This window comes from Rattus norvegicus, chromosome 1 (genome assembly GCF_036323735.1).
Source record: "Rattus norvegicus strain BN/NHsdMcwi chromosome 1, GRCr8, whole genome shotgun sequence".
Taxonomy (NCBI): domain Eukaryota; kingdom Metazoa; phylum Chordata; class Mammalia; order Rodentia; family Muridae; genus Rattus; species Rattus norvegicus.
In genome coordinates, this window is record NC_086019.1 from 183,715,934 (window position 1) to 183,737,821 (window position 21,888).

The 21,888-nt window shown below is 41.6% G+C and overlaps 2 protein-coding genes across 11 annotated transcripts in view; one reads left to right on the forward strand and one right to left on the reverse strand.

Moving 5' to 3' along the window:
* Positions 1–1,069, reverse strand: part of Dcun1d3 (defective in cullin neddylation 1 domain containing 3) — a 42,639-nt gene extending 41,570 nt beyond the window's left edge. The window contains exon 1 of one of the 4 annotated variants that reach the window (XM_039078621.2): positions 410–532. The gene's annotated coding sequence lies outside the window, so the exon portion shown is untranslated. Of the gene's footprint in view, positions 1–29; positions 229–336; positions 533–862 lie in introns of those variants that run through there. The other 3 variants (XM_008759750.4, XM_063263634.1, NM_001024886.1) reach the window with 3 other exon arrangements.
* Lyrm1 (LYR motif containing 1) lies at positions 8–20,473 on the forward strand. 7 transcript variants are annotated; one of them, XM_006230134.5, is made up of 4 exons: positions 9–136; positions 13,718–13,908; positions 17,851–17,943; positions 19,581–20,173. In XM_006230134.5, the coding sequence occupies exons 2-4, from the start codon at positions 13,750–13,752 to the stop codon at positions 19,695–19,697; spliced, it is 369 nt and encodes a 122-aa protein (XP_006230196.5). In that variant the 5' UTR covers positions 9–136; positions 13,718–13,749; the 3' UTR covers positions 19,698–20,173. The 7 variants fall into 7 exon arrangements, with proteins under 7 accessions (XP_038941159.2, XP_006230196.5, XP_063125560.1 ...); NM_001276487.1 differs by lacking the exon at positions 9–136 and adding an exon at positions 605–669 and having other exon boundaries at positions 19,581–20,473; XM_006230133.4 differs by lacking the exon at positions 9–136 and adding an exon at positions 895–1,024.
* Positions 20,474–21,888: the final 1,415 nt, after the last annotated feature.

Genomic DNA, 21,888 nt, shown 5'->3' on the forward strand with positions numbered 1-21,888 from the left:
CCCTTGGGCTCCTACCTCACGGCTCTTACCCTGGACTTTCAGCTCAGAGTCTGCAGACCCTCCCCGGGGATCTACAGCCCCAGGTCCCCAGACCCGGGATTGAGGGGTGCTGGCGATGGACAGGCAGGGACAGTAGGTAAGTTTTCTGAGCCTTGCGCTTGACAAGCCACAGGCTCCCCTCACAGCCTCTTCTTCCAGAGGGACCAGTCCAGACAAGGCGCTGATTTGCACTCCTCCCTTTCCACCACCACCCCCTTTCTCGAAGGAACCGAACCCCCGCCCCTTCATCTCTGAATGCTCCCCCCTTTTCCTCAATTTCCCCCCCTCCAAACTCACAGCTGCTCCAGAGGTTCCTCCAGTCAAACCCTTTCTGGAAACGACGGCGGCCCGGCGGGTCCAAACTACCTACCATCCCCGCTTGCGTTTCCAGGCTCCCTACCCCCGCCGCCGCCGCCTTTTCTGCCACCGCGGCCGCCGCCTCCTCCTCATCTGCAGCCCACCGGCGGCGGCCGCCCCGAAGCCCCGCCCCCTCCATTGCCTCCTGCATCATCACTTCCGGTAACCCCGCCGGCCGGTGGCTCAAGGAGGGAGAGAATGGGAGAGGGGCGGGGACAGGAACGAGGAAGGTGACGCCACGACGTACGCGGGGACGTCCGAAGCCGTCTCCAAGTAAGGGCAAGGCGGGGACGGGTGGAGGGTGGGCTAGGACTGGGCCAGGCCATCTTCTGACTAGAAATGGGGGAAGGAGTTAAAGAGAGGGTAAAACGGAAAGCTGGAGGAGAGGGAGGTTAGCTCAGTTGTTGAGTGCGGCGGGGAGTCGGCTAAATCTGAAAGTTTCAGGAGGTTTGAGACGACCTCTGACCTGGGCCTCATGCTGCCACAGCTGTCCGCCCGGTGGTTTGGCCCGGCCTAGCCTGCGGGACCTGCTCGATAGAGCCCGGTGTGGCGAAGGCTCGGCAGAGCTCCTGGCACCGCCTCTTCCCAGCCGACTCCTGTGGGTGGGGGAAGGCAGGAGTGACGCTGAGTGAGTGTAAGGATGGAGAAGCCGGCTCCGGTCGCGGGGGACTGGGGAAAGGGGTTGGCTTCCCTGGGGCTGGGATGAGAAGCTGGTGTGGGGTTGCTAGGAGACGCGCCTGTGTGACCCCAGCCCCTCGAGGGCAGCTTGGTGTCATCGCCACTGGCCTCGGGAGAACTGCCTAAGGGAACTGGCACGTGGGCAAGATCCTGCTCGGGACCCTTCAGACTTTCGAATGGAAATGGAAAGCGACAGGGGCAGTTCTAGGAGGCTTATCGAGGTGCCTGCCTTGAGAAAGGCCACCCAAAGGAGCCCGGATGTAGGAATCAGACTTCAAGGGATGATGGCTAGTTTGATTACCAAGATGAGCAAATGACAAAATAAAGGAAGCCTTGTTCCTGAACTTTTCATTAATAAGTAAGTGAGTGCAGAGGATGGCAGCTGCCCCAGAAGCTGAATGGCGTGGTTAGAAGGCCTCTTGCAGGTTTAAGAGGAAAAGAGAATGGGAGAAGGAAGGAACTGCCTCCGTGGAAGCATGGGTAACGTTTTAAACAAAAGGCAGAAGGCTGAAGTCTTGGAGTTGGAGAAATCGCAAGGGTTTGGCCTTTGTATTATTTGCCGAAGTGTAATGAATAGCCAAACCTTACTTAACATTTTTAAAAATTGCTGCTGGGTAAAAGGTAGTTAAAGGGCTGTTGCTAAGGCCATGGGAGATGACAGTGGTGTTGGAAACATGGAAATTAAGAGAGTTGATTCATAATATATTTGGGAGCTTGAACATTCCAGACTGCTGAATTGGATACAAAATGTGTGGGAGAATATGAAACCAGAGATGTCTCCCTAGAGAAAACAGTTTGGGAAGGAATATCTTAAGCTCTCTGGAACGTGTGTTGAAAGTCATTTTACAGCTTGAATGAAGATGTCCAGAAATAAGGTAGACAAGTTGGAAGCCAAATCAAATTGGGTGGGGATAATAAATGTAGAGCTTGTTCTTAGACCTTGAGAAATAGGTAGTAGATGAGGAAAGTTCCCAAACTCCTTAGGTCTCCTCACATTAGAGACCACCCAGAAGGGTAGAAGCCAGTAGGAAGCTCAGTAAGAATAGCACCTCAGAAATAAGGAGCCCCCCCCCTTTAATATCTTTAAACAATAGGATCCACCATCATCTCTTGAAGACCTCGCTCAAATCTCTTCCTGCTCTCCCAGCTATCAGTGTTTTTGTACATAAGTAATGTATGTGCATTGCCTGATTTCTTTGATAAATGTTGGTTTACATGTTTGTGCCCAGGGTCCAATTATTTTGTTGTATCTCCGTAGAAACACCTTATGAGATCACCAACTCTGGAATTCTTTTTTGGTTTGGTTTGGGTTATGTGTGTATGTGCATGTGCTTTTCTTTCTCTTGGTAGCTCTGGTTATAGACCTGGCTGGCCTCAAACTAAAGAGATCCACCTGTTTCTGCCTCTGGAGTGCTGGAATTAAAGGCGTGCACCACCACACCCAGCTCAACCTTGGGATTCTTACAAAGGGAGTTTTGTCCCCGCTGCTGCAAAGGCCACTACCATTATAGTGAATCTCAATGGAAAGGGTATCCAAAGGGCTGGGTTTCATTCTTGGATCTGCAGGGTGGCCTTGGAAAAGGTCCTATTCTTTGAGCTGATAGGGTTGGCCTAGATTAAAAGTTGCAAGCTGGCAAGACAGATAATGCCTGCAAGCATATTGTTCAGCCCACAGCATGATTTAAATTCTTCTTTCTTAGAATATGCTTGCCAGTTTTTAAAAATTGAACATCAGAATCTAGATTTTTGGCTTCATTAGGAAATTCGGACAGTCTGGCAACACCAGTCTGAGGTTCCTAGAATCCCTACACAGCTGAAGCTGGAGTTGCTTATCCTTTGTGTATGGCTTATGCCCCAAGTGGGCCATAAGCATCTCCCCTCACACCCATTCCCAAGCCAACATTTGATTTGTAATTGACCTGAGAACTGTATTGTCTGTATGTAGCTGCTTAAGACATGTGACTAAGTTTAAATAACAGTTCCTTAGACACATATTCCAGATGTTCAATAGTTGCATGTGGCTGGTCTCTGCCCTGTTGGTTAGATCAGACAGAAGAGTTTTACCATAAACAGTTCTTTTGTTCAGTGTTGGATTGAAACACTGAAAGAATTTAAAGACTTTGAGTGCAAATCATTCCACACAAGTAAAGTCAGACAGACATTGTTTCTGCTCTTGGGACAGTCTAGTCAGGAGTTGGTGGCCCTAAAAATAAAGTTCCTCATTTGGTAACTAACTAGAGAGTCCTTGTAGAATGTTCTGAAAACATGGTCATCAAAGTATTGTCATCAAAGCCTTGTTTGTTTTTATTCTTCCGAGACAAAAGTTTCTCTTCATAGCCATGACTGCCCTAGGATTTGCGCTGTAGGAAGACTGGCCTTCCGCTCCCAAGTGCCAGGATTAAAGGTGTTGCAGGACACACCTGGCATCCACAAAGACTTTTTACAACCTTCTAATCCAGTTTCTTAGAAGAATGTCACAAAGGAGGGATTTAAAATAGTGTTTGGGCTCTCTGACTTTCCTACTTGCTTTGAATAGTTGAAGATTCTTGCTGGAGAATCATGTGTCTCTACCATTGACTTGTTTGCAGCTCCTCCCTTATATCTGTCACACAGCTGATTTTGGATAACTGGTTTTGAACACCTCTGGCTAATGTTTTTGTTTCTTAAATCTGCTGGCACATGCTTGTAATCCAGTGATCCAGGATGCTGAGGCCAGAGAATCATCACAGTTTTAAGACCAGGTCTGTCAACCAATTGAGTTCCAGTCCAGTCAGGGTTCTAGAATAAAACTTTGTCTCAATAAACAAATAGCATTCTGGTAAGGAATCATTTAGCCATTTATTTTGAATTATTATAAATTGATTTCCACTAAGAATTTCTGTCTTGAATAAGTTGCCTGATTGATGCAATATTGCAGTATTGAATTGGTCTCATATGCAATTAATCTTGATGTGTGTTCCACTGCTGTTAAGATATACTAATGGTTCCCAACATGAAAATAATTTCTACTTTTCAATGATATGAAAATGATAACTCTCTATATTTTAAATTTTAATCTTTTCCTGAGCTGGAAATAGTCCCAATGTTGGTCAGCAGCTGCCAGACCCCACATCCAGTCAGCCATGAGGTTGAGGAACCAGCACTTGGTAGGGGTAGTAGCACATACCTTTAATCCCAGAGGTAAGAGCATTTCTGTAAGTTGGATTCATATTCCAAGTTTCAGGACAGCCAAAGCTAAATAGTGAGACCCTGTCTCAACAACAAGCAAATAGAACCAAGACTTACTGTGTTGCTAGGCTGTGACATTGAAAGGATTAGCTAGCTGTGTTAAATGCATTTTCCATTTAAGATGTTTTTAGTTTAGGAAACTATCAGGAGCTAGCACTGTCTGCAAGTCAAGGAACATCTGTGTTTAGGATGCATGATTGCCTCCTGTTGCTTTGCTTTAAATAGTCACTTCAGGAATCTTTCTGATATTTGTATTTTGGATTTCCCCTTTGTTCTGATGACTTCCCATGTTTCAGAATCTAACCTAATTTTATTTTCCATTTGATAAAAGTGTCATCTACATCTTTTCCTGAGTCCATCTCTGATATACCATATTCTTGGGCTTTTTGGTTTTGGGGTTTTTTTTGCATAAAGTAAATGCTGTTTCAGAGAATTGTGGTGTGAAATATACTGAACGAGTGTATCCTGAGGATTGCACAACTGTGTGGTATTACTTCCCTCTTCAGATTCTAATCACCAAAAAAATCTAGGACAGGAAATTGTGTGTGTGTGTGTGTGTGTGTGTGTGTGTGTGTGTGTGTGTGTGTGTGTGTGTGCAGGGAACTAAGGGACCAGGAATCTATAGGGCACAGTTTCACTTGAAGATTGTTCAGTTGTTGTGACAATAAAATCATTCATTGTACCAGCCAGTGTCTGACAAAAGCAGGGAATAGCTCTAAGAGAAAAGAGCAGGATTGTAAAGAGTTAGAAAGAGATAAAAGAAGAGACATAGGAAGGAAAGTGGTGTCCTGATTCAATGCTGGCACCTGCGTTAACATTTCCAGTAAGAAGCGCGCACTGTGGTCTGAAGATAAGCAGTGTCTCCAGCAGTGTTATTTACTTATACTGAAGAACAATAGCCTTTTACTGTACAGGGATTATTAATGATCAGAGGGAAATAGCTTTAGGAAAATCCATTACTACCACAAAGCAGCAAACTCACAGTCTACATACTTTTCCATTCTCTGCAGACAAAGCTAACCATAGATAAAAGGCTCACTATCCTCATTTCCTCCTTTTCAAGTAAGGTATACCTTTACTTCCTAGTACTCAGTGTTTTAATGAAACATCTCATGAATAATCCTCACAACTCTGAAAACTGTTCTGTGGCTGCTTATTACCATTTAAGAACCTGAACCAGGAGTGAAGCTTGGTGATACAAACCTATAATCCCAGCTGCTCTTGAGGATGAAAAGTTCAAGGCCCTTCTTGGATAATAGAGTGAGTTCAAAGCCACTTGGTGAGACACAATCTCAAAACCAAAGTAAAAGGACAACTAGGGGATGGGGTTAGTGTGAAGTGTGTGCCTTGCTTATGTAATCCCTAGGGCTGCCAAAGAAGAAACTCTACACTGAGAAACTGAGGCACAGGCTGAGCCCAGTGAACATGATTATTGGTGCTATCAAAATCATTTCAAGGCTGGGAATAGTATCGTACACCTTTGATCCGAACAGTTGGGAGGCAGGCAGATGTAGGGGAATCTCTGAGTTCGAGGCTATCCTGGTCTACATAGCAAGTTCCTGGACAGCCAGCACTACACAATAGATCCTGTCTCAAACGAAACATTTCCCCAAATGACAACTGCATTAAATTATAGTTCTCTGGGTTGATTTTAAAATTAGATTGTTGGATACAATGTGCCTTTGTCCCCAAGATGATTAGTTTTCAAGAGGAAAAAAACAATTTTCCATTTCATTGATTCTAATCCTCACAGGAATAAGGCCTTTTGGGCTAGTGGACAAGCCATTGGTGGCCTTAAAAAAAGTGAGGATTATATCATAGGTGTGAGTCTTAAAGAGCTCTCTTTTGAACCATAAGCCTCCCCAAAACAACACAAGAGTTGTTTTCAGTGCCCTGGAATCTTTTGTTAAAATTCATGTATTAGCTGGGTGGTGTTAGCACACTCCTTTATTGCTAGCACTTAGAGGCAGAGACAAGCAGATCTCTGAGTTCAAAGACAGACTGATCTACAGAGTGAGTTCCAGGACAACCAGAGCTACACAGAGAAACCCTGTCTCAAAAAACAAAAAAAATCTACTTATTAGTAGGTGATGGGCTCTAGCTCATGTGTGGCTGTTGGAGGACAACTTTGTTGAGTCAATTCTCTCCTTTTACTCCTTTGAAATGAGTTCCAGGGATCAAAGTCTGATTGTCAGGCTTGTACAGCATGTGCTTTTATCTGCCAAGCCATTTTGGTGACCCAAGCTCTTAGACATTAATTGGGAACTCTCCTCCAAATGCTATGGTGTATATCTCAGGATGAGATTGAATATTATTGATGACCATTCCGTGTGTATAAATTTATTCTAACAAGAGATTTTCATGCCCTAATTGTGTATCAGGCCTAGAAGTATAAGGAATGAGACTATCTGGTCCTCTTACCTTTACCACCTCTCCCAATATAGTCTCAAACAATGAAAGAAGCAAATCCAGTTAGATAGAAAATTAGCCAGCAAGATAGATCAGTGTATAAAGGCTCCTGATGTCAAAACTGGCAACCTGAGTTCCATCCCTAGGATATACATGGTAGGAAAGAACTGATTCCCACAATTTGTCCTCTGACCTATAGTTGCACAAATTGGCATGACACATATATACACAATAAGTAAATAAAATATAATAAAGTTAACCTTTAAAATTTACCAAAGAACATTAGAGTATGATAAGTAGGGGTAAGTAACGGGATGCACACAGGTGCACTGCCACAGCCCCTGCACTGGGATGATGCTCCAATAGAAGGCTAGAGGGTAGATGGAGAAAGCAATAGTGGGGACAAAGAAAGGGTATTCTGATTGTGTGATTTGAGGACTTCTCAAGGCAAGAAGGGTGTCATATCTAAAAAGGTAGGGCAGCGGGACTGATTTTTGTTTGGATGATTTCACAGCCTTCCCCATCCCCACCCCCAAATCGTGGAGTACTTGAGAGAGAAATTTCGACCATAGGGAGCTATGACAAGGAGAAATGATATCCAAGCCTCAGGTCTTCCTTAAAGGGAATGGAATGGATTTTCCCCCTTTCCTTCTGTCCCTTCTTCTGTTTATGCTGCAGAAATTTTTGTTGAGGAGAAAGCAAAGCCTCAAGAGAGTCCAGCAGCTGGAATTTTGACATTCTTGAGACCAGAGTCATACTTTATAAACTTCATCTGTGGAAACAGAATTGTCTTTTAAACTCCTAAATGGGAACTAGAGAAATGGCTGAGGGGTTAAAAGCAAGTTATTGCTCTTGTAAAGAACCCAGGTTTGGTTACCAGCATCCACATGGTGACTGACAACCATCTATAACTCCATTTCTGGGGACCCAATTCTTCAGACCTCAGGCTTCTGCACTCATGTTATGCACATATGCATATACTGGCTCTCCTGGACTCGATTTGTAGACCAGGCTGGCCTCAAACTCACAGAGATCTAACTTCCTTTGCCTCCTAAGTGCTAGGATTAAGGGCATATACCACCACCATATATATATATGTGTGAAAATATGTATATATTTTCATGCTTCAGTGAGCTTTCCAAGATTACCATCATCATGTTAACCTGTAGCATCTTTGACAGGTCCTCATATTCACATTCTAACAGTCTGTCTTGCCTGCCCCAGATCTTTGCTCCTGCTACCCTCTTCCCTGTACCACTCTCCCCTTAACTTCCCATTATTAGTCTTCTTCACAGAACTCCAGTCAAATATTCTAAGCCCCCAAACATCTCCCATTTCATTTCATTCAGAATATATGACTGTGAAATTCTTTGATTTTCTTGTATATTGTCTGTCTCTGCTACTAGAAGGTAAAATATCCCCAGACCTCCATGATCTTGGATATGGTAGGCCTGTCCAATAAATGCTGAGAGGATCAATGTATTGGTTGGTTGGCAAAGGGGACTTAAAGCCTGCAGGGTGTAACAGTGTGATGAGTCTCTTCCTCATCGCACTCTGATGTCAGCTCCCCTGAAAGTCAGAGGGGTTACCACAGAGAACTGAAAGAGTAGAGCATTCCAAGCAGGTGCACAGCCTCCTTTTAAGGGTCCTGGTATATAAAATTCTTTTTGAAGAAGGGCAGGTGGGGATTTTTATAAACCATACCAAGGTGCAAAATACTTCCGTGGCTCTTTGTATGGGAAGAGAATAGAATTCTGTGGCTTCTTTTAATGGAATTGTTTCACTTCCTTTGTACTAATGATTAAGCTCTTTAAAGCATGCAACAGATATTAAACATTTATTGAGACCAAGCAATGTATTTAGTTACTAACAACTTGAGCTCTAATTCCAGATTAGACTTTCTAATCTCTCTTTACATCAGGTCCCTCTGTAAAATGAGAATAGAAGCAGCATCTGCCTGCTGAATTGCTGTGATGTTTACAGTTATATGTAAAGTACCTTGCAGAGCTTGAAGCCCATGGTAAATGCAAAGCAATTGTAGCTGTTGTTGTTTTTGTTGTTGTTGTTGTTGTTGTTGTTACTGTAATGAGTAAGATAAAGTTCCTGCTCTCCAGGAGCTAGGCAGAAAAATCTAGAGAGAAAATGATGCAAAATAACTGCAGAAGAGCACTAGGTGGCATGTGCTAGGCCCTGGGGAAAGAGTACTCTGGGAACATTGGGTAATGTATAGGTATCTCTCTTAGTAGGAGAGATGACAAGTAGAAAAGAAGCATGCTAAAGAGAAGGGTCAGCCAACACTGTCATAGGCTTGACAGTGAAGCAGGGTCTTGCTATGTACCTTTGGACATAAGTGACCTGATCACTTTGTAGACCAGGCTACCCCTAGACTTGTGGCAGCCCTTCTACTTTAGCCTTCTGAGTGTCAAGATTACAGGTATGAACATAATACACTGGTTAGAAATTTTCTGAATACATTTATTCATAGCCAACCCTACATCACACCAAAATCAGTATCATGGGTTTGGTGGGTCATTCTAGTATGCATTAAAGTAATGACAACTAATAAATATGAATATTGTGTATCTGAAATCATCTCCACAATCTAATTTTGAGATATCTGCGTTAGGGACCTCTCCCAACTGTGTACCAGATAGCAAAACATACTAGCAGCAAAATGTGCCAGACTATTGTAAAATACGCACTCAATAATAAGTTTTATCTCAGTAATAAGTTTTATCTGCTCATGCAGGCAGTACAGCCTTTAAAAGAGGAGACACCTTGCAGTCACAATTCCACCCATCACACTTGTGTTTTCTTTCTTCATCCTGGGATTTGGTTAAAGTAAAAAGGAACAAATGTTTCAAGTAGTGCTGATCCAGAATAAATGCCAGAAAACCTTGAAAATTCCTTAAGAATTGACTTCGCGACCACTTTAGACTGAAGTCCTGATTTCTGAACAGTAACTATTCCTTATGTTGCTAAAGGGAACTCCCAGTAGACCTCACTACTGTCTAAGATCAATTCTTGACCATCTGTAAATAAAGATAAAGGCTGCCTGGGTTTGCATTAATCCTGAGAGAATGTTAGTTTGAAGCCACTTAAATCCTCAGATAAGAAGACCTTCAGGAAATGTCAACTCTAGTAAATGAGGTGCTGCTTTCTAAGACGAAAAAGAAAATTCCAAAAAGCACTTTTTAAAATGTTTATGGGTGACTAATGCAGTATTTGAATCTCAAGCTTTCTGTACCATGAGATAGTCTCACATTTTCAGGAAACGTTTGCTGAGTCCCTGGTAGTTCAGCAGTAAATAAGACATGTAGTAACTGTCCCTGTAAAGATTAGAGTCTATTGGAGGAAAATAGACATTAACACACCAAAACTTGAGTGATGTATCCTATAAAGAACAACTATCAATATTCAATGATTCCTAACCCAATGTGTGTGGTTAAGGAGAATCTAGGGAGTATGAAGGCTGTTCTGAGACATCCGTGTTTTCTTGAGGAGCTAAAGGATGAATAGAGAGATTGGTCAAGTAAAAAACAAGATCAGGTGAGGTGTCATGGCACATACCTTTAATCTCAGAGCTAAGGAAGCAGAGGTAGGTGGATCTCTGGGAATCTGATGCCAGCCTAGTCTACCTAAGCCTTTTTTTTTCCTTAGTATTTTCTCTCAAGAGCTATATAGTGAGACCTTGTCTTAAAAATAAATAAAATAAAATAAAAATTAACGAAGAGAGGAAAATGTGAGTGTGCACCCCAAAGTCAGGAAAATCATAGTTTCCTCCCAAAGAACTCAAAGAAACCCAGTAAGAAAACAACAAAAGATGCATTTTTCTCTCTTTTGACTTTTCTTCCAAGACTTAGAACAGGCTATACCTGTTCATATACAAAAGTGAAGATAGCTTTTGACTTTGCTCCTGGCAGTCTTTGCCACTTGGATTTTCTAGGTCACCTGATGTTGGCAAATCATCTCACCTATCTTCCTTTCTGGATTAGTTTTTCAAAACACACACTAATTAAAGTATTTTCAAAATAGTCTTACTAAGTGTCAATTGTCAGTAGTCATTACCTTGAGTAACCTAATTGCAGGTCTTGTGTGTCATGTTATAGCTTATGATCAGAGTTCTTAGAGTAATAAGAGAGAGCCAATTAAAGCCAGGCTTTGAGAAATTTGCTAGGTTTTTAATATGTTTGACCTTTCCTTTCCTTTGGTATCTGAAAGTCGTCTGCTGATGACAGGGAAGTGAAGCAGTCTTTAGTTGATGCTACTGCCCCTCTCACAGGAACTGACTCACGTGTTTTCAGATGAAACCATGGAGTTTTAGGGAGAGCCTGAAACTCAGAAACCTGTTTCCTTACCAGGAAAAATGTCATTGTGTCATCTGGGTCTTTCTTACCCACAGTGTTCTCACTTGGTTTTTTGGAATGCCTTTAAGCATTGTTTCTTGGAAGCGTCGTGGATGCTGTTGTGTATAACCTTAATCCTTTAAGCTTTTAGATCTGGATTGGGGAAGCAGTGCTTTCAAGCTTTTCATCAAATGGTTAAAGTTGGTTCACTCCTTATTGCTCAAGACAATTACCAGTGTCAGGAGTAAGAGGGGCAGTCAGCTTCAAATAAGAAATTCTATACAATGTGAGTTCCATGTAAGAATTTCTATATCTATATGTATGTAGATATACAAACCTGCCATTCTTTAGCAGCTGGGATTCTCATAAACTAAGGACCATCCTAAAGCATTCCATCCCCAGGCAGGGAGTTGGGAATGGATTGTGTTCCTAAATGACAGCCTTCAACCTCCATCCCAATCCTGATAAACCTGTTTGGAAAACAAAAAACAAAAACAAAAGCTCAGGACTCATGGATGTGTTCACAGATGTGCACCACATCTGTCTTTTCTGCCTGTTCTCTTGTCTAAGGCATCATATAGCCATTATTCTAAATCTGACTAAGAACTCTAAGGATTTGTCTCCCCCTCACACATCCCCCTTCTTGGTACTTTTTTCTCAAGTTTTACACATAGAAATATATAAAGAATTAGACTGAAGTTTTGCACAAGTTATAAAATGTCCATCAGTAGAATAGACAAGTGCACTGGGATCTCTTGGTAGAGTGGATTGACCTGCAGCAGTGATGTCAGAACTAGAGCTCAGTGTGACAATGAGAATTGCAAATTCAATAGACACAAAAGTACAGCTTATAGAATATATATGAAGTTCTAAGCTTGTAATGTCTTGTACAGCAAATGTAAAGGATTTGTGGCATTGATAAATAGCAGTCAGAATGGTGGGACCTTCAACCAACAAGGAAAAGACAATGTACACAGTGGTGCATGCCCTTAATCTTACTTAACACCCTGAAGCAGAGGGAGGCAGTTCTTGGTGATTTCAAGGCCAGCTTGGTCTACATGGAGAATTCTAGGTCAGCCAAGGGTAAATAGTGCGATACTGCCCCCCAACCCCCAAGAGGATTGCTTTGGAAGAGGTCCAATGGGAGCAAGAAGTGTTTCCACAACTTGTTCTTCAAACCATATAGGAAGCTATTATGTTATTCTCTGTCCTTTTGTATCTGAAATATTTCATTAAAACTAAGAAGAATTTACAGAAAAGACACTGCTTGAAGTTGTGTACTTAGGTCAGTTCTCATTTGGTCATATCCACTGGTGGTATTTCCTAGAAAAAGTAAGAAGGGTTAGAAGCTCTTCTGCGAAAGATACTCAGTTGTACCATTCTTATTGGTCAAGAAATTAGTTTTGAGAAATGTTTTCTAAATTAAGAGAAACTACAACCTTACAGCCTCTGGGTAAAGCAGAGCCTTGAGACTGCTTCTATTTGATTTATATGGTAACCACGGTTTCAAAAATGAGAACTGTGACTTTAAGATTTCATGTTATAAAAGCATGTAATACCACTGTTTTTAAAGATGCATCTCAAACTCGCTGGAACTCATGATCTTCCTGCCTCAGCCATCTGAGTGCAGGGATTACAGGCCTGTGCTACCAGGCCCAGTCCTCTTACCTAGTCATAAGCTATCAAAAAAGCTGGTATCTCCAGGCCCTCATTTCAGAATGTCTGCTGCGGTCAGCGCCATGTAACAAATACTATCTGCTTGGTTGGTAGAAATAGAGGGATCAAGTTAAAAGCCAGTCTGGTTTATATGAGACTCCATCCTCTAATCAAACAAGACAAGTTGTGGATCACCTACGACTACACAGTGAGACCCTGTCTCAACAAAACAAACCAAGAATGCTTTCTAGGCATTCAGTCAGCCTTGTATATTTACCAGAGTGGGAATTAAAATCATCATTTCTGAGGTGTTCTGGTTGGTATTTTTAAAAAATAATAAATGTGAATTTTGTCTTGCCATATTTGTAAAAGGGAACTCAGAGCAAACAGCAAATTACTGCCAGTTAAGGTCTATAAGTCTAGGACTCAGGAGGCTGAAGCAGAATGGATGAAGAGCCAATCTGGGCTAAGTATGGCTTCCTGACCAGACAGGATTAACTAACTCTTGTCTCAATAATCAAGATGATAGCAGACAAAGGTGTTGCCTTTAATCCCAGCACTTGGGAGGCAGAGATAGGTAGATCTCTGTGAGTTCAAGGCCGGCCTGGTCTACTAGACAGCCAAAGCTAGACAGAAGAAACCTAATCTCAGGCAAAACAAAACAAAACAAGAGGATGGACTGAGAAGAAGTGGCAAATGCTTTTAATCCTAACACTCTAGGAGGCAGAGGCAGGCAGATCTGTGCGAGTTCAAGGCCTGCCTGGTCTATAGAACTAGTTCCAGGATAGCCAAAGCTATACATAGAAACCAACCGACTTAAAATGAATAAACAAACAAAACAAGAAGTTGGGAGGAGAGAGAGCAAAAGAACTATTTCACTGCTGTTCCTACTCTGCCCGCAGATCTGTGGAATAGGAGCAGTTATTTCTAGACTAATTAAAAATCTTGATTCAAAAACTGTACATCTGCCTGGCTGCCTACTGTCAAACTGCATCTTTATGTAGGTCTTCCTCCCCTTACTCTGGTGGGTCTGAAGATGACAGCAGCAAGCCGACAAGAAGTCCTCGGCCTCTACCGAAGCATTTTCAGGCTTGCACGGAAATGGCAGGCAGCATCAGGGCAGATGGAAGACACCATCAAAGAAAAACAGTACATACTAAATGAAGCCAGAACACTGTTCCAGAAAAACAAAAATGTAAGTAGGCCCCATCTGGACATGGCAAGGAACAGAGAATCTTCCGTAGTGTTTATTCATTTCTTTCTTACCTTAACTGAAGACCCATCCAACTCCCATATCTAGGAAGGGCCCAGAATGCAGCTTGGGTAGGCTTGCCAGTTTAGCCAATACTAGAAAGTCAAGCCCAACCAGAGTTTCCATCTTTTGGATCAACCAGATCTCAGTCCAGCCAGTAAAAGGCTCAGCATCCTCAGTAGACCCTGTGAGCCAGGTGACAAAAGTCATGCCAGTGAGGGCTGTTCCTCACATCCTAATGACCAGCCACTCCCAGGGGTGGTGTGAAGTAAAATGCTTTTTCTCAATTTATAAAGCAATCAAAGCCTTCTGGTTATAAACTCATTGTATAATGTAGAAAAAGATGCAGAGCTCCTCCTAAAACTTAGCTACAAGCTCTTTGGCCATCAGAGAGGCACTGCAAAGAGCAAGGCTTCTTCTAGCTAGTTTAGCACCACCAAGTACCTGGGCACCACCCTGACAGAGCACCCAGCACTGGCTAGCTTCCCTTGGGAAAACTGCCTGGCACCAGGATGAAAGGTGACTGTCCGGGGCTCTGCTTGCTCACTTCTGTTCAATGTCCCCCAATTTAGCTTTTCTGCTTCTCTCTCCCGTCCCCTGTGTCTTTCTGGCTGTTTCTCTATAGTACCTACCACCACTCGCGCATTCTAGCTAAAGGGCAGCCTGGGTGTTGCAGCCATGCTTCAGTACCTGGACTTGGTTATTTTCTTCTTATTTTTGTTTTTCTTTTCCTTTGTTTGTTTTGGTTTGTTTTTTTTTTTTTCTTTTTTCTTTTTCAAAACAGGGTCTATTTAGCCCTATTTAGCCTCATTATGTAGACGAGGCTAGACTCCCAACAACTCACATAGATTTCCTGCCTCTGTCTTCTGAGTGCCTGTAATAAAGACATGTCACCAAGTTTGGCCCAGTTTCTGACCACCTACCTGCAGGAACTCACCTCAGCCTAGTTATCTGTTTATAACACCTGACTCCCTAGCTGCTCCCTCTCCCCCGCCCCTTTTTCTTCTTGTAGCTCCTGTCACCTGCTGCCAGTGTGAAAACTCTTCGTTCTTAGTTAGTCCTTATTAAAGTATCCCACCGTGTGCTGAACCCTAGACTAGGTATTTTGGATATAAATAAATTAAAAATCAAAATAAGGTCTCTCTCACAGATACTTTAGTTAGGTAAAAAGTAGAAGAATTAAAATCAAGACAAACTCACATAATCTGATGGAAACCCCAAAGCATCCACACTTTATCGTTTTCTAAAATGTATTTTTACTAAGTATTTGTTTTAAAAGCAGTGACTGTGTATAGCCATGGCTATCCTGTGACTCAAGAGAGCCACCATCCTATTTTAAGTGATGGAATTAAAGGTGTCTATGTGTCACCACACCCAGCCTTTAAAATTTTCATACGTGTACACAATATAGTTCTACAATATTTACCCCTGAACTTTTCCAAGATTCACCCTATCTACCTCAACTTCATGCCCTCATTCTTACAGTTTTTAATAAAGCACCGAGTTCAGTTTGTACTGCCCATGTACTGGTGGGTGTGGAGCTGTCCACCTACCACGTTTATTACATTATTACATTCCTCCAGTAGCCATCAGCTGTCAATAGCTCCTCAGCTAGAGGTGGGGCCTCATGACTGCCTCTCCTGCCTGTGCTGGAATGTGGCCTGGCTTGATCTGGTATAGGTCTTGGGCAGGCAAACACAGCTACAGTGAATTCACAAATGAAATAGGCCTGTCATATCCAGAAGATACTTTTAAACTCTGTCTTTTTGAGTGTGAGTGAGATTATAGGCATGTGCCACCCATCTGGCTTCCTCTGTGTCTTTTTGTCATCTTCATATATCAGAGGTGTTCTGTTCAGATGGTATATTTGGTAGCTGAAGGCAGAGATATGACCCCATGAGTCTAGCCTGGTGTTGGGGATACTGTGGCATATACCTAGTAAACCTGAGCAGACGAAATTGTCTGAGGACTATTTAAGATTAGGTTTTCATTTATTTCAGAATCATTTTGAGCCTTCACCTAGATTGGCCGAGAATGACACACAAGATGGTGTGTGCATATTATAAAATCATGCAGCATCCTGTGAATAGCTGAATTTGGAGAACTCTAGCCCAAGGTTGTATAGATGATAGTTGGAGTACTGGAGTTCTAGAAGCGCTATCCTCCTTAGCAATATCATTGTCCTAAAACTGGGTTTTATTATAACCCAGTTGCACAAAGACTTTAATAATAATGATCCAAAGGTATCTTATTCATTGCTCTGAATCCCAAGCAGGCCAATGGCAACAGGAGAATCCATTCCTAATGTGAATAGCAGCACTGTAGCTTCTGAGGCTACAGAGGTCAGGGAGTTGAGCCTCTGCCCTTAGGGACTCAGCAGAGTTCTCTGTGCTGCTGTTCCTGGAACTCCAAGAAGCACCAGGAGACAAGAACTCCCTTGGAATTTCCAAATCACATGGACCAAGACTTCAACTTGGTTGTCATCTGTAGCTGATGCAATTCTCAAGCTACTTTGAAGCACTCACAAATGGATAGAAAATCCATGTGCTGTTTTTTTTGGTTGTTTGGTTTTGGTTTTGGTTTGGTTTTTTACATCCTTTGAATGAAAGTTTCTCACCCTGATTTGGCGTTTTGTTTTGTTTTTGTTTGTTTGTTTGTTTGTTTTATGTGGCTTTTTTCCCTTTTTTCCAAAAATAGACATTTCATTCTTTTACTCAAAACTACATTATCACAATTTGAATGATTTGGGATTTCAAAGCTTCTTTTTGAGCAAGGCGATTTATAGTTTAAAATATGAGGTAAACCATTCTCCAGTATCTTATTCTTACTTAAAAGCCAGATTTCTTTAGAGCAATGGTTCTCAGACAGTGGGTCAACTTTTCACAGACATCACCTAACATGGGAAAACACAGATATTTATATTATAGTTTATAACAATAGTAAAATTTAGTTATGAAATAGCAACAAGTTATTTTATGGTGGGGGGATCATTACAACATGAGGAACTGTATTAAAGGATCGAAGCATTAGAAAGCTCGTGAACCAGTGCTTAAGAGAGTCAGTGTGGAGAGGATGTGAAATAGCTCTCTCATTTGGTGTTGGTGGTGATGTAACTTTGCAGATTGTTGATGGAGACAAGAATTGATGTAAATTCTAGAAGGTAACTTGGGAATAGTGTGGAAAACATGTATGAACCTATGAAACCCCTTTGTCTTAACATTCTCTGCTCTAAGAATTCATCTTTCACATATATTGGCATGTGAGAAAAAATTGCATGAAGGAATATAGCAGAATCAGAAAAGGCTGGAAAGAATGGAAATGCTCATAAACAATACAATGGTTAAATTATATTAAAGCCTGGTGTTGAATTTTTGAAAGTTTGCAGGAAGAATAGCTTCTGATGTCTGAATACCAAAAGAGCTTGAAATTATGTTAATGAAAAAGCAAGACTTATAAAGATATCTATATAAAGAAAAAGCCAGGGCCAGTGAGATGGTTCACTGAGTAAACGTATTTAGTACCCAAGCCTGACGAGCCAAGTTCAATCCCTAGAACTCAAAGACAGACAAAGGGAGGAAAACAATGCCATGCGAGCACCACAGTATGTGTTTTATGGCATGTGCACACTTCCTGCACTATACATGCGGGATAATAAATAAAATGAGAAATGTCTTTAAAAGGCTGATTCTCTGTGTTTAGGTGTGTGTATTCATAAACTAACTTTGGAGGGATTCATAAGAAGGCTAACTGGAAGATAACATGGGAAAGACCTTTATCAATATCCAGTTTCATAGCTAGTGAACTAAAAAGTTTAAGGAAGTCTACATTACATTTTATATACTACTAGAAAGATACTAAATGCCTCGCTTATTTCCTCTTAAATAGCTCACAGACCCAGACTTAATTAAACAGTGTATAGACGAATGTACAGCCAGGATTGAGATTGGACTGCATTACCAGATTCCTTATCCCAGACCGGTAAGTGTGGGCACTTACCCTTGTCAATGCAGGTCTTTCTGAGGATATGTACCATGAGGGCTAATCCTTACTGAGGAGCAAGAGCCACAGTAGGAAGCACGTTGGAAGTAAGCTCTCCTTGCATGCCACCACCCCTTCCCAGTAAGAAACTATGTCCACTGATGCAGTGCCTAGTCTCTTCCGGTACAGCTTCCCACAAGCTGGAAGGGGAACTAGTTCCTCTGTGGTCCTTCACCCATTTTTATAGAAATGCTTTTATTTTCTTTAGTATAAAAAGGAAAGCTTTTTAGTTAAAAGTTCTTACCTTTTGGAAGAAGCCAATATAATTTTAAAATGACCAGTTTTCAACTCTTTGATGTAAAAAAGCAGTTATTTTGATACTTTATCAGTTTGATTTAATACCTGGTAATATTAGTTTTCCACACATGTACACACACACACGTTCTCTCATACATGGAATTCTAGTTATATTGTTTTTATTACCTTCTGATTTTATTTCATCTCTTCTGAGCTTCTTTGTATACAGTTCTACCTCAATTCTAAATGTTTGCATTGTATGATATTATAAGACTGTGCTGTCTTTGTACAAGTTAGGGTCCCTCAGAGAAATAGAACCAGGAAGAAGGAGATCAGAAGATCTGGATGGATGGATGGATGGATGGATGGATGGATGGATGGATGGGTAGGTGGATAGATGCATAGAGATAGATCGCATAGTTGTGGAGGCTAAAGACCCAGGAGAAAGCTAATGACATAATTCAGTCAGAGCCAGAAGGCCTAAGAATCAAGGGGGCTGATGATAGAAATCTAGAGCGGAGGCAGAGAAAAGGAGATGTCTCAGCTCAAATAAGGTGAGCAAGAAGCAAAAGAAGTGGATTCATTCTCTGTCCTTTTTCAAGCCCACTAGGTTGGAGGATGGCCGTCCACATTGGTGAGAGCAGTCTGTTGAATCTGCTAATTCATACACTGTTCTTATCTCTAAATACCCCCACACATACACCTAGAAATGATTCTTAATGAAAGTCAATCAGATTTGCTCACAAAATTAGCCATGAGAGCCATAGCATAAGCATCTTTCTACCTCAGTAGGCATCTGACTTTGCCCATCATGCACTAACCAACTTTGCACTCACGCAACTTCTCCTTTTCCTTCTTTGGGTGCCCATTTTGCTGAATCAATCTGGTAGTTCTTTTCCTGTGTCTAGGCACAGTGCAAGAGATGGGTACAAGCTCTAAACCAGATTCTGGCTTCAGATTCCACCAGTTAGTGCATGGTTTTGAACAGGCCAGTATTTAGTTTCTCTGAGCCTTCTTGGGGGGAGGGCAGTAATGGGGGGAGGATGGGGAGGGGAACACCTATATAGAAGGGGAGGGAGAGGGGTTAGGAGGATGTTGGCCTGGAAACCGGGAAAGGGAATAACAATTGAAATGTAAATAAGAAATACCCAATTTAATAAAGATGGAGAAAAAAATATTTAAAAATTGCTTAGGTGGTTCTCATAAGGATAGATCAATGAATGCAGATATATAAACATTAGTGAGTCTGTGGTAGATTTAGCATTTCAAAACAGGAAGTCCTCGGTGAATATAAGCTACACTAATGATTAATGATTCTTCATGTCATTATTCCCACTCAGATCCATCTACCCCCAATGGGTCTCACCCCACGACGAGGCCGGGGACTTCAAACCCAGGAGAAACTAAGAAAATTTTCCAAACCACTGTATCTGAAGTCTCATGATGAAGTTTCCTAACAAAGAAGACACTTTACTTTTTAGAATGGTGAGCCAACTCGGTTTTGAATATAAACAAGGCAATATACCCTCCTTGATTAGAAGCAAAATACTTTTCAGACCTCCAAAATTGGTCTTCACCTATGACATGTGGCTGCAGGCATCCCTAGGGTTTTTCGGGGTCTTGCTGCTGCTTGAGCTGATGGACTTCACATCTTCCCTGATGTCATCCTTGGGAGCTGTCTGAGGCCTGTGGGGAAGACTGAAGGCAATTCCTGGGCGGCCTTTCAGCACACATCTGATGCAGAGGGATTAGCTAGTTGCCGCAAGTTCACATGGCTCCAAAACTGCTCTGCTCCCAAAATACTTTATAGAGTTTTTTTCCACAAGTTATTTTCATTTGATTAAAACTGGTTTCTGTGTGGGCTTTTTCTGTGATCTCCTGACTCTTGTAATTTCCAAATTTATCCCTTTATAAAGGGCAGCTTTGGATTGATCATGCTTCTTTGTTGTTTTGTTGGATTTTGTGTGTGTGGAGGGGATTGTTTTGAGACAGGGATTTCCTATGTAGCACTTGCTGGCTTAGAACTCTCTATGTAGACTAGACCTTGTGTTGACCTCCTGCTTCAGCTTCTCAAGTACTAAAATTATAGACACGAGTCACTAAACTGAACTGATCATGTGATCTTTTTAATGGAAATATGATATAACACCCCTCTCCCTGATGATAAATGAAAGTACATGCCTTAATTAAACATGTGTTTATTTTAAAATAAACTGTGATTACTTAAGATGCACTTAGGAATTTCCTATGCTCATATATCAGTACGGTTAACATAGGGAAAATGGCCACTACCAACAGTTGAGAATTGTCTTACCAAAAGCAATCTACAGAGTCTATGCAATCCCCATCAAAATTCTTACACAATTCTTCACAGACATTGAAAGAGCAATTCTCAACTTTATATGGAAAAACAAAAAGCCCAAGATAGCTGAAACACTTCTAAACAATAAAAGATCTTCTGGGGGGAAGTCCCCATCTCTGACCTCCAGTTGTACTATAAAGCAATAGTGATAAATGCAACATGGTATTGGTGCAAAGACAGACAGGTCGATCAATGGAACAGAATCAAAGACCCAAGAATAACCCCATATACCTATAAATACTTGAGAAAGAGGGCAAAACCATAGTGTGAAAAAAGAAAGCATCTTCGATAAATGGTCTGTATGTAGAAGAATGAAAATAGATACATATTTATTACCTTGCACAAAGGTCAAGTCTAAGTGGATCAAGGACCTCAACATAAAACCAGGTACACTGAATCTAATAAAAGATAAGAAAGTGAGAAAGAGCCTGGAACTCATTGGCACAGGGGGAAACCAATAGCCTAGACTCTAAGATCTAGAATTGACAAATGGGCTCTCATGAAATTGAAAAGCTTCTGTAAGACAAAGAACACTGTCAATAGGACAAATTGGCAACCTACAGATTGGGGGAAAAAATCTTCACTAACCCTACATCTGATAGATAGAGGGCTAATAACCTCCAAAATACTTCTAGTAACTTACTCTCCCAGCTTCTGCATGGCAACCACAGTCATACAACGTGTGTGTGTGTGTGTGGGTGCGTGTGAGAGAGAGAGAGAGAGAGAGAGAGAGAGAGAGAGAGAGAGAGAGAGAGAGAGATTCATTCTATCAGCTCTATTCCTCTAGAGAACCCTGACTAATACACCAGGTTTGCCTGATGTCATCTGCTGAGCTATTTATAGCAGAGCTTGCTGCTTCTTGTCGAGTTAAGCTCTGACCATCTTTGCCCAGGACTCTAGCCTCTAACTCATCATGATTTCTGAAGAACATATTCCCTTTCCCAGGAGGAAACATCATCACCACATTGACCCCAACTGAAAGTGACCTCAAATTTAGAGCAATCTTTGTTTTCAAAGTAGAGGAAATATTTTAAGTTTCAAAAATGTAATCCATCATACAAAAACATTTTGTCCCTTGACCCTGTAGGAATGAGGCAGGCCTTGCCTCAGCTTTTCAGTGCTAAATGAAATTGGACTTGATAACTGTAATTACAATTAATTTGCTCTCTTCACAGCCCCTCAACCAGCTCTTCCACAGCCTACTATCCCAAGAGTTACAGGGTTGGAGCCTGACCATCTTTCTATCTTACATGACCAGTCTTATTTGGAATGATAAAATCATCCTA